At 39.8% G+C, this 12,766-nt stretch overlaps 1 protein-coding gene across 1 annotated transcript in view; it reads left to right on the top strand.

Annotated features, from left to right (window-relative positions):
* LOC133851855 (protein ILITYHIA) overlaps positions 1–12,766 on the top strand; it is a 67,956-nt gene that overhangs the window by 26,947 nt on the left and 28,243 nt on the right. Inside the window, exons 19-27 of the mRNA XM_062288453.1 lie at positions 4,599–4,901; positions 4,981–5,097; positions 5,226–5,327; positions 5,415–5,564; positions 11,019–11,183; positions 11,255–11,431; positions 11,679–11,801; positions 12,043–12,123; positions 12,238–12,354. Coding sequence (XP_062144437.1) covers positions 4,599–4,901; positions 4,981–5,097; positions 5,226–5,327; positions 5,415–5,564; positions 11,019–11,183; positions 11,255–11,431; positions 11,679–11,801; positions 12,043–12,123; positions 12,238–12,354 — 1,335 coding nt within the window. The remainder of the gene's footprint in view (positions 1–4,598; positions 4,902–4,980; positions 5,098–5,225; positions 5,328–5,414; positions 5,565–11,018; positions 11,184–11,254; positions 11,432–11,678; positions 11,802–12,042; positions 12,124–12,237; positions 12,355–12,766) is intronic.

Genomic DNA, 12,766 nt, shown 5'->3' on the forward strand with positions numbered 1-12,766 from the left:
TCAGAAAAAGAAATATTCAAATGATGGATATAAGCCGAAGTTCAACAATACAAAGAGTGATAGAGCAAAGAAAGGATCTCTTCTAAGGATCTTTCCAAGTCTTCAAAACTCCTATTGTTTCTTTCCCACCATAAGCACCAAAAGATACAAATAGGCGCCATTTTCCAAACAGCAGCACTCCTTGATCTACCAGATGACCACCAACATGCAAGCAAGTCAATAACCCGTCTAGGCATAACCCAAGACATCTCGAAACGGTTGAAGAGAGAATTCCACAAGACAGATGCCACGTCGCAGTGGAGAAGAAGATGATCCACAGTTTCCTCGGTCTTCTTACACATGCAGCATCGATTGATCACGATGACATGTCGTTTCCTAAGGTTGTCCTGGGTGAGCATCTTACCGAGTGCCGCAATCCACACAATGAAAGCAGCCCTAGGAGGAGCTTGAGTACGCCAAACGCTTTTCCAAGGAAAGCGGATGCTACCAGCGCTAGTTAAGGAGTAAAAAAAGGTCTTGACTTTGAAAACTCCTTTTTTGGTGGGGACCCACCACAAACTGTCTTCATTGTCTCAGTTCACTTTGACTGAGTGAAGCAATTGAAAGAAAGAAGCAAAGACATCCACCTCCCAGTCGTGAGCCTCCCTGATGAAGTTCACATTCCATTGGAGTGAGTCCCCCAACAATTCTAGATTATTCGCAACTAATAATAATGTTTACATCTGATAAACCATATTGACTAACATTTTTGTAAAGACCCAGGAAAAACGCTAGCCACATCTGCACCATCACCCCAAAAGGACTAGTCAATTTAGAGCTTTCTTAGAATCCTTTATAAAGCCCAGTTTCACCTAGTAACTAGGCAATGTGGGACTTAACACCTATGATTATTTTTATAAACCACTCACTCTATGTGAGTTATTCATCTCTTCCTAATATGAAACTGGGGTGTTACAAACTCCTCCCTTTAAATCCCTGACGTCCTTGTCAGAGTCACGCCATGTGGTGCTCTAGTACCACATGACCTTGCGTTATTAGGTAGCTCTGATACCATTTGTAACGATCCAGGGAAAAGCTCTAGCCACATCTGCGCTATCACTCCAAAAGGACTAGTCAATTTGGAGTTTCCCTAGAATTCCTTATAAAGCCCACTTTCACCTAGTAACTAGGTAATGTGGGACTTAGCACTCGTGACTATCTCTTATAAACTACTCACTCTATTTGAACTATTTATCACTTCCCAATATGGGTCTGGAGTGTTACAAACTCCCCCTCTTAAACCCATGACGTCCTCCTAAGGGCCACGTCTTGCAGTGCTTCAGTACCATATGGTTGGGTGTTGCCAGGTATTGTAACGACCCAGGAAAAAGCGCTAGCTATATCTACGCAATCACCTCAAAATGATTAGTCAATTTGGAACTTTCATAGAATCCTTTATAAAGCCCAGTTTTACCTAGTAACTAGGCAATGTGAGACTTAACACTCATGATTATCTTTATAAACCATTCACTCTATGTGAGTTATTTATTTCTTCCCAATATGAGACCGGGGTGTTACAATTGTATCATAAATCATAGCCAAAACAAGCAAATACTATTGTGCAACATTGCACTTATTTTAAAGTCTAAAAATCTTTGACTTTTCAAATCTGTAAGTCCTCGAGTCATCTAATGCATGATCCTTTATACCAACCCCATCACCATTTGAAAGTTGGGAAAAATGAAGGGGTGAGTCGACACTAAGTATGATTAAACTATGTACACTGCTGACCCAACAATAGGAAATGTTAAACTTTATGCGTATTAAATTATCATTGAACATTTTGAAAAGAGTAATAAGCAAGATAAAATACGTTTTATGTAACATATTTGAGCAATACATAACTTTTTTCATGAGAACTTCCTTTTGGCCATTCACTCGTCATCATATCACGTTACACCCCGTATTTATGGGTTATTCGATCCAACATTGGGGATGCTCACCCTTCCTTTGATAAGAGGAAAGAACGTCATTTGAAGAATGGAGATCCTTATTAACAATGCCTTCATTTACCTCAGAAAACTATCCTTAAAATTCACACTTTCATGTAAAAGTTCTTTAGTGTGGGTGCACTAAATCTCACCTTAATACTTACAGTTCTGTAAACTTTGTTTCATTTTCCTCACTCTGCCTTAGGGTTTTTAACAATCATTTAAGACGCTAACCATACTTGCAATATAGTGAAAATAAATCATATATAACATTTTTTCCATCATAGGCACATGCATAACATTTTTGTAACGTTTAAAACATCCCTCCCTGTGGTGGTTTCTAAGCCTTTTCAGCGTTACTACTGGAGGGTGAAGGAACTAAGGGAAGGGCATTCTATGATTTGGAATGATGAGCCATTTTCGGATTCCCTGGAAGCTATGAAGATGTCTGCTGGCTGTGCTGTTAAAAAGGTTACGGTTGTAGAGCCGCTAGAGAAGAAGGTTACAGAGCCTCCAGTGAAGCAGGGTCTTAAAAGGGGATTTCTCAATCCTTGCCCGAAGGTGCCAGTTATTTTCACATCGCCGCAGAAGGTCGTCTAGGTCGGGATGGTTAGACCTTCCTCCCCCCCCGAGAGGTTGTCTATCTCCTTTTTCCGCTGAAGGAAATGGATTTTCCCAATCTTGAAATTGTCTTGTCGGTTTTGATCATAATGGGGAGATTGTGGTTTGGGAGGAGGACGATGATTATTGGGATGGTTTACCCTTTGATTGGGCTTTGGATGGTTCTTTTGAGGAGGAGGCCTTGGTTATTCGGGACACCATGGAGGAAAATTTTTTGCGGGAGAAGATGATAGCACGCCTTGGTTATTCAGGACACCATGGAGGAAGATTTTTTGCGGGAGAAGATGATAGCACGCCAAAAGTCAAAAGGCAAGAGGGAGCTTCTGAATCTGCAAAGCTCCATAAATTATGGTGATGCCTCAGTCTCCTCTAGGCGTAGTAAAGGGAAGGCCTACATGTTGTAGGGTTGTGTGCTTTGGTGGGTTGTGGGTATTCTCTCGGGTCGGTGGGTTTTTTCTCGTGTGGTTGAGCTCTTTTGTGGGATGTTTTAGGCTTTCTTTCTTGGGTCCTGGGGTTTATTTTTTCGTTTTCAGTTGGTTGTTGTGGGTTAGCTTTTGGTGTTTCTTGTGTAGACTTCCTGTGTACCAATGGGCGCCTTTACGCTTTTTTAATAAATCATTTCTTACCTATCAAAAAAAAAAAAAAACGTTTAAAACATCAATTACAGTATGTTGCTAAGATGATGTAAAATCTCTCGATAAAATTTGTTTTGTGATTTGGTGAATGGAAAATCAAGTTTTAATTGGCAGCACTAGGATTTTATTTCTGAAGAAAGAACTCTCTTTTTCTCTTTTAATTGGCCGGCCCTAGGGTTTGGAGGAGGAAAAACATTTTCTGTTTTTTAGCAGAATAAGATGCTTATACAATAGAGAGTGGGCTAGGGTTCTTGAAAGACCACTTTTAAAAATTTGAAAAACTTTAAATAGATAGGGCTTCTAGAAATCCCTATCTTTCTATTAAAAAAGACAACACTCTCTCTTTTTTAAACCTTGTCTTTTTAAGACAATTCCTTGTCTCGTTCTTTTAATACTTAAGTTAAGACACTTTGTCTAATTCTTCCTTGAGACTTCCCAATTTTGGCCACTTTCTAAAATATTCCACTTTTTTAAACTAGTCATTTTTAACTCCGAACTTCATTTCTAACTATTGCTTTCTCAATTTAGCAAGCATCTTTCATGAAAATGAGGATTTTTGAGTTTGGGGTGTTACATAATTACTTCATGTTTGCACCTTTATGCAAAGGTATCCATCCCACTCCTCCCCCTTACCAGATATTTGCGGGAACTTTATGTTTGCTATTGTTAGTCCCAAATAGTTTATGAAGAATCGTTAAGGCTGCTATGTTTCTTTTTGTCCTAGATCTGATTTTTTTTTTTTTTTTTTTTTTTTTAATTTTTTATTTCACCTGAATTAGATCACAGCAATATTTGCTTATATATTGTGGTACCTGATAAAACAATGAAAGGATTCTACCCAAAAGTGAAAAGAAAGAAAATGAAAACCATGGTTGCAGGTCAGCTAGAACTCGGTGAACGAATGCTTATGATGACTTTAGTTTGAGTATTCAAGTTAGCTTACTATCTGCCTGAGGCTTTGACAAGGGTGCATGATTTGTCAAGATGATCCTACTCTCTGTGGATCAAGTCCATGAACCATGTGAAAATTGCTCTCTTTATACCACATTACCATTTTGGATTGAAATTTGATTTTACAATTGTTCTGGTGTGCATATACTTCTGTGTTTCAACCTGCGATCTACTCCCTGTTCATCAGTCATTCTTTTTGTTTTTAAAAAAAATTGTGTATTCTGTTGAGGGTTTCACAGTGAAATTCAGATCTTCTGTTTTTATGTTTTTCCCTTCGAATCTCTTACGTGGTTTATTTCTTATATATGTATATAAATATGTATGTAAATGCACAGATATTTCTCTTTTCTTTTCTTTTTCCTTCTTGGGAATGTTCCCTTCTTTTTGGCTGAATAAGCACTCATTTTTCATGTTATATCAGGTCAGATTTGTTGATCCTTTATTACGGTCACCAATAGTAAGTGAAGTGGCCTATGAAACCATGGTGAAGCTCGCTAGATGCACTGCTCTGCCACTCTGTAATTGGGCCCTTGACATTGCTACTGCTTTACGCTTAATTGTGACTGAGGAAGATCGCGTTTTGTTGGATCTGATTCCATTAGTTGGTGATGGAGAAGCTAATGACAGACCATCCTTGGGGCTTTTTGAGCGAATAATAAATGGCTTGTCAGTGTCTTGTAAATCTGGACCTCTTCCTGTAGATTCCTTTACTTTTGTCTTCCCAGTAAGTTTTTCAACTCATCATGTAATACCGATCCAGTTCAGCGAGCTTCTATTTTACTAATTCTTAAATTTCTTATCAGATAATTGAGCGAATTCTGATTTCTTCCAAGAAGACAGGACTCCATGATGACGTGCTTCGGATTCTTTATTTGCACATGGATCCCTTATTACCCCTTCCAAGACTTCGAATGCTATCAGTTACATATCCAAAAATTCATTTTTTGCATCCATACAAACACATGCACACAGACATACACATAATAATGTAACTTTCATTTTCTTGGTTACTTACTGCTTGCTGTCTTGTGCAATTTCTGATTTTCAGGTTCTCTATCATGTTCTGGGCGTTGTTCCAGCTTATCAAGCATCTATATGTCCTGCGTTAAATGAGTTGAGTCTCGGTTTGCAACCCAATGAAGTGGCACCTGTATGTACATTAAAACTCTTTTTTACTTTTTTCCTGTAATGTGTTTGGCTATTCTGCTTCTTATGCAATCGCTCAATGTGTTTACAGGCTCTATATGGAGTTTATGCAAAGGATGTTCATGTAAGAATGGCCTGCTTAAATGCCGTTAAATGCATTCCAGCTGTTGCTAGCCGTTCTCTTCCTGAGAATGTTGATGTTGCAACCAGCATTTGGATTGCTTTACATGATCCAGAAAAGGTTTGGGTTGCTAATTGTCGTTCCTGTAATTCAGAATAAATTTCTCTTTGAAGTTTAGCAGGATTGTAGCCATTTAGTACTCTCTTTATTTTCTTACAGTTTGAATATTTCTTTTTGTGTTCTTTCAACAGTTGGGCTGACATTTTTTGTTGAATTAATTGAGTATTTATTTCTATAATCATTTTATTTTTTGCTGGCTCCTTAATCATGTTTTATGTACATCTTGATCATTTCCTCTGTTTATTATGTTTAATGCAGTCATCATTAAATTTCTCCCTGCATTGTGCTTAGATTCTGATGAGATGATGTTTTATTGTGGTTTAGTTGATTTTGTTGTTTTGGTTGTAATCTAGAATTTCTTGTAGATTTATCTCCTCTAGTGGAGCTTGACATTTATTGAAATTTCATGCCAGAATGCTTCTCATCCCTGAACTCTTATGTTGTTCCAGTGATGCTATTTGGGAAATTTATATTTGAAGTCTAAAACACTCTTAAAAGTTTTCAGTCAATCTGGCTAGTACTCTATCTGTATTTTACTTTTTTCTCTCTCGGCATCATTGGTTAGATATATGTTCAGTTACAGTATGAGCTGTTGATTATTTCTAAAAAAATGATTTAGTTTTCGAAACCAAAACAGGAGTTGCACGTCAAATGCATAATACATGCAGATTATCAGTTAGCAAAAATAATGCAAGTGAGATCGAACTACTTGTAGCTAAATTACAACTAAGTATTTTGTGTCATTTGCAACGGATGGTAACTTCTTGCCAAAGGAGGTAGGATGGAGCATGAAGTGGCTAAGTCTTAAGTAACTGGATGCCTTATGTGCCTCAAAGAGGCTTTTGGTTACATTTGAACCTGTAAAAAAATGTTATTGTAGGACTGGTTAAAGCCTTGTATGATTTCTGTTTTGTTTTATATATGAACAGCAATTAGGTGGGATCAGCATTGGATGATGATCCTTATGGATATGCTTATTGTCCTTGTTCTAGAAAAAATTTGGTTACTTGTTGTATATGGTACTTGGTTTGGTCATTTGGCTCTTATCCAAGAAATCGATCGTTGTTATGGTTGATGAAAATCATAAAATTGACAATAATTAAGGTGATGCTTACTATGCGTGTATGTATATGTATAATTAGCGATCTGTCTTTCCGTTGCGTTCACATTACATTTCTTGGGTTCGCTGTTTTCGTTCGGTTGAAGGGATGCGTTCCCTGTAGGGAAGCCGGTTTCAGCTTGATGGAGAACCGGTTCTTTGTGGAGGCGAAGTCCTTCCGATTCTCGGTGGAAGTAGGGTCTGCTGAGCTTCGGGTGGAGGAAAAGAGGAAAGAGTTTTTAGGTTCTGCTGTTTTCGGGTTGAGTTGCATTGCTTGGGCTCTGTCAAGGGTGGAAGAAGTTTTGGGAAATCCTGGGATCGAGGATTTCGTAAAATCCTTTAGGGAGGGGTCTAAGGTGACCGTCGCTCGGAGAGGTGAAAACAGGTTTGGGCGGTTCTTGGAGGTAGTTGTTTACGGCGGAGGCCGGAGAGGGCATATTCTCTTTCCTGAAGGTCGGGACGGGCGAGGGTGGAGCCGTGTTTCTGGGGAGCTGAGCAAAATTTTGGATTTTTTGGGAACCACGGTTGGGTCTTCGTCTTCTGGCGGTCTGCCTCCCTCTGGTGGTTCTCCGTCGGGAAAGGTACAGGACGTCCGTCGTTTGCGGAGGTGGTGAGTTCGTCAGCAACCATCTCTGCCTTGGGTTGTCGGATTCCGGCTCAGGACTCAGGAACTAGGGTTGCGGCGAAGATTGTTGGCGCTTGGCCTTCGCCGAACTGGTACGAGTTGGAGTGGTCGCAGCCGCTGGGTATGGAGGTGGAGGCGGTCCGTTAGGCGATTGATTGCTACGCTCAGGAGAAGCAAGCGGTTGGTCCCTCGGGTATGGACCATCGTGCAGTTGATCGTATCAGGTCTCGAGGTAGTGTCTGTAGATCGGATGGCGTGTCCAGGGATTTAGCTGCTGAGGGCGACGTTTCGATGCAAGGGGATGGCGAGTTTGGAGTGTTCGAGAAGTTTTTTGAAATTCTGGGTCGCTTCTCCAAGGTGTTGGTTTGGGCTTGTGGTTTTTCAAAACAGTTGGGCTTTAAGTCTGTGTTTGGGTTTAAACGAAGGGTGGGTTTTGTGGCGGGCCGGGTGCTGAAGAGGGTTAAGTCTGTTTTTAAAGGGATTCGGGCTGGGGCTAAAGTGATTAAGCCTAATGCCAAGTTGGACACGATTTCGGGGCGGGGATCGGGTCCGGGAAGTCTTCTTCGTCCGACGGAGGTCCTTGGGAGCGCTATTCGGCCGGAGGTGACATCTGTGGCAGATTTTGGGGTGGATCTGTGTCCGTCACATTTCGGGGGTGGATTTAGTGATCGGCAGCTCGTTCCTGTGGTCGAGTCCGTCAAGCAGGCTATTCTTTCCCCCCTGCCGGCGCCGGTGTTGCTCCCTCCCGTGATTCTGAGTGATTTTCCTTCTAGGGTGCGGTCTTCTGTGGACTTATGTTCTTCCGATTCAGGGCTCATCCTTCGGCAGGCAGTTCCGTTGGCTGGCTCTGTCTTGGTGAGGTCGGGTTTTGAGGGCTATCAATTTGGTAAGCATGGTGCCTCGTCTGGCGGTGCTGAGCATGCATAGTTTGGGCGTCCTTCTGTAGGCAGTGTTGCTTTCTGGTACTCCTTCAGGTTCTCTCCTTCGGCAGGCAGTGATGCATTCGGATGCCCCTGCCTTGGTAAGGATTTTTGGTAGGGGTCCTCAGTTTGGGAAGTTTGGAGGTCCTCTTGGGGTTTCGGCTACCTTTCCTCATTTTCAGTGGGTTTTGTTTCCTCCGTGGCCAAGGCCGTTCTCCCCTATGTATGGGTGTCCCCAGTTTGTGTCGTCGGGAGTCTTTGAGGTGGGAGAATCTCCAAAGGGGGCCGGACCGGAGGAAAGAGATGTGGTTTACCCCAGGGTTGTGCAAGATGCTAGATCTTGTTTTCGCACGATGGGGGTTTGGTTCTTGGGATCTGATGAGAAAGGTTTTTTGGACTTCTTGACTTGGACCGAGGATTAGCGCTTTGACTCTGACTCCCCTCCTAAGAAGGAAAAGAAGATAAAAAGGAAAAAGGGGAAAAGAGAGGTCAAGAATTTAGAATGCTCGATTAATTTCAATGCTAGGGGTGTGGGTTCCAGTAGGGTTAGAGGCAAGAAGTTGGGGGTTTGATGTAACTTTTCTTCTGTCTTTTGGGTTTTTCGGGTGTTCTTCTTTCTTTCTTTTTTTCTTTTGTTTTGGCGTCGTTTTTGTATACTCCCTGTATGCTTAGGGGCGCCTTTACGCTTTTTTAATGCAATTTGTTTACCTATCAAAAAAAATATTTATACACACACACACACACACACACACACACACACACACACACACACGTGTATAGTTACTTATTACTACTTGTTCAGAAGTAAGGTACAGGGTTATGCAAATTATAACGAATAAATTGACAATTAAAAAGTTTGGATATGTTTGAATCTACTTTCTTTGAGCATGCACTAATCATGGGAAGAAAATTATGCATGCCTTTGGTTTTGTCGAGTTAAAAAATTTGGAAAAAGAATCTTTAGGTTGTTGTAGGACTTGTTAAAGCCTTGTATGATTTCTGTTTTGTTTTAGGTGGGACCAGCATTGGATGATGACCCTTATATGGATATGCTTATTATCTCTGTTCTAGAATTTTTTTTTTTTGATAAGTAAGAAGATTTTATAAAAAAAGCGTAAGGCGCCCCTAAGTACACAGGAAGTATACACAGGAACAACTCAGTTAGCCCACAAAAACAAGGGAAAGCCAAAAAACAAAGAGAAGCCCCAATAACCCAAAAAACAAAGGTAAGCCCCCAACAAACACCAACAAACACCCAAGAAACAAAAGAAGCACCCCAAATCCACAAGAAACCCAAAAGAACCCAAAAACAAAGGAAAGCACCCAACAAACACCCAAGAAACATAAGAAGCTCCCCAATACAATAACAACCCCTATCAAGCACCCAAACCTGCCCCGAAAGCCCCCAAAATAAGACCCCCTACATCATGAGAGCTTTTCCTTTCCAACGCTAGAGGAAGTGCTAACATCGCCATAATTGATGGAGCTCTTCAAATTCAAGAGCTCCCTCTTGCCTTTTGACTTCTGGCGAGCAATCATCTTGTCCCGATGGATTTCTTTTTCCAAGGCATTGAAGATAGCCAAATACTCCTCATCTTGAAAACCATCCATCTCCCAATCCAAGGGCAACTCCTCCCAAAAATCATCGTCCTTCTCTCAAACAACAATCTCCCCATTTTGATCAAACCCGACAGGCCAATTCCGAGATTGGGAAAAGCCATTGCCCTCTACGGGTGGAGGACAACTTGGGGGGGAGGGAAGACTTTCCACTCCAACATCCTTAACCTCCCGAGGCGGAGGGTTGAGGAACCCCTTTCGAAAGGAGCTTTTCTTCGCCGAACCTGCAGACTTCTTCACTGGATGCGCTGTAACTGAACCCTTACAGCCAGGCGTCTTCGTAACTACCATTGAATAAGCTGGCAACACCTCGTTCCTGTTCTAGAAAATATTTAGTTACTTGTTGTATATGGTACTTGGTTTGGTCATTTGGCTCTTATCCAAGAAATCTATCGTTGTTATGGTTGATGAAAATCATAAAATTGACAATAATTAAGGTGATGCTTACTATGCGTGTATGTATATATATATATATATATATATATATATATATATATATATATATATATATATATATATATATATATATATATACAGACACACACACACACACACACGTGTATAGTTACATATTACTACTTGTTCAGAAGTAAGGTACAGGGTTATGCAAATTATAACGAATAAATTGACAATTAAAAAGTTTGGATCTGTTTGAATCTACTTTCTTTGAGCATGCACTAATCATAGGAAGAAAATTATGCATGCCTTTGGTTTGTCGAGTTAAAAAATTTGGAAAAAAGAATCTTAGCTTGCAGTTTTACTGATCTGACCAGGAAATTCTTTTCATTTCTCTTTTCTGCACGTGCTTTAAAATATAAGGTGATTGCCTGGAACTTGGAACTTAACGCTTTTTCCCCTGCCATACTTCTCTGCTTACTCAATGTGCCCTCCACAATAGTTGTGAATAAATGCTGATCCTGTCTGTTGTATAAATCTTTGTCCAGACAGTCGTTGGGGCTATTGAATTCCAATTCATTATATGTGCGCTCTATGTGAAGTTCTAATTTTGACATATTTATTGTATTTCAGTTTATGATTGTTTCTTGTATTCAGTGTGTAAACTTTCTTTGCAGCATCAGTAATCCTGTTTTTCTGGTTCTTGAATTTATATTGTTTCACTTCATCAAAAAAATTTTTATTGCTCCTTCATAGAACTCATTTCACTTTGTTATCTTGATGTTCATTTTTTTCAGTCAATTGCAGAAGCGGCAGAGGATATATGGGATCGCTATGGGTATGACTTTGGGACTGACTATTCGGGACTTGTCAAAGCGCTTTCGCATTGTAATTATAATGTCCGCTTGGCTGCTGCGGAGGCATTAGCTGCTGCTTTGGATGAAAACCCTGATTCTATACAGGTTTGTCTAATTATACACCTTTAATCCTGCTTTAACAATGTAGTTTTCTCATGTTTTGTTGACCTTTTCAGGAGTCTCTTTCCACTCTGTTTTCTTTGTATATCCGTGATGCTGGTTTTGGAGATGAAAATATTGATGCTGGTTGGCTGGGCCGACAAGGAATAGCATTGGCCTTGCATTCTGCTGCTGATGTTTTGAGAACCAAAGACCTTCCTGTTGTTATGACATTTCTCATATCACGAGCATTGGTAAGATCTTCATCGGTCTTCTCGGGGCATGAAACGTGCTTTATTCTTCCCAATGCATGTATTCTTCATTTAAAATGTTTTATTATTTGTCCCCTAAAAGGAAAGAATGACAGTCTTTTCTGCATAAGAGTTTTATTGTTAGTTTATTAAATTTTATTTTGCGTTTGTTTGGGGTCATCTTTAAATCTTAGAAGTATTTTTATCATAAGCGAAAATGTATATTAAATAGATGCTTTTGGTTATGCAGGCTGATCCTAATGCAGATGTTCGGGGTAGAATGATTAATGCTGGTATTCTGATTATTGACAAGCATGGGAGAGAGAATGTGTCATTGTTATTTCCAATTTTTGAGAACTACTTAAACAAAACGGTTAGTTCTTGTGATTAGAATTTATTTATTTATTTATTTTTATATATATATTTTTTTCTTACGGTGCAATGTTATTAGAAATGCTTTTGCTCAATCAGCAACTGGATCTATGCTTATGTTGCCATATCATTAATACTACTTGTACTTTGAGTGGCAGGAGGAATAACAGCTATCATATATAAAAGCAATTAAGAACCTTTGTAACATCTAATACAATTCTTTTGTTTTTTTCCTTTCTTAGGCATCAGATGAAGAAAAATATGATTTGGTGCGTGAGGGTGTGGTTATCTTCACTGGAGCTTTGGCCAAACATTTGGCAAAGGTGTGAAGCTTACTATCTTCTTCCATTCCCCCCCTCCGGTTTTCTGCTTTAGTTGCAATAAGTTGGTTTTTGAAAGACTTACCCAGACCATTAAAAAAAATGTTTTTTGAACAGGATGATCCTAAGGTTCATGCTGTTGTTGAGAAGTTGTTGGATGTGTTAAACACTCCATCAGAAGCTGTTCAACGGGCAGTCTCTGCGTGCCTATCTCCATTAATGCAATCAAAGCAAGTATGTCAAAAGGGAGATTATAGATAGTATTTGAAGTCTTTAACTTTCCTGGTTAATTCTTATGCGGTTAAGTCTGATAAGTTAGATGTTCTTAAAAGATCGACGTACCACTAAATACTGTTTCCTGTTGACCGGGAAAGTTTTTAGTGTTTCATTTATGAGTCACTACATGGCATAACTTGACTTGCTAAAAAGGAAAAACATTTCATGACTAGCTGTTGCTGCCTGTGCTTAATTGATAGCTTTGCCTGGTCTTTAGGTAATGTAATGAGTAGTGATATGGTTAGTTATGTCCAACAAAAGTGCTCAGAAAGAAGAAAAAATTGTGCCATGGCTTTCACTACCTAAATCAGTGTCTGGGTTATATGTGTTGGTGCTTGAACAGGTCAGTAAAATGTCACTAGGGTGATAT

This window comes from Alnus glutinosa, chromosome 12 (genome assembly GCF_958979055.1).
Source record: "Alnus glutinosa chromosome 12, dhAlnGlut1.1, whole genome shotgun sequence".
Classification (NCBI taxonomy): domain Eukaryota; kingdom Viridiplantae; phylum Streptophyta; class Magnoliopsida; order Fagales; family Betulaceae; genus Alnus; species Alnus glutinosa.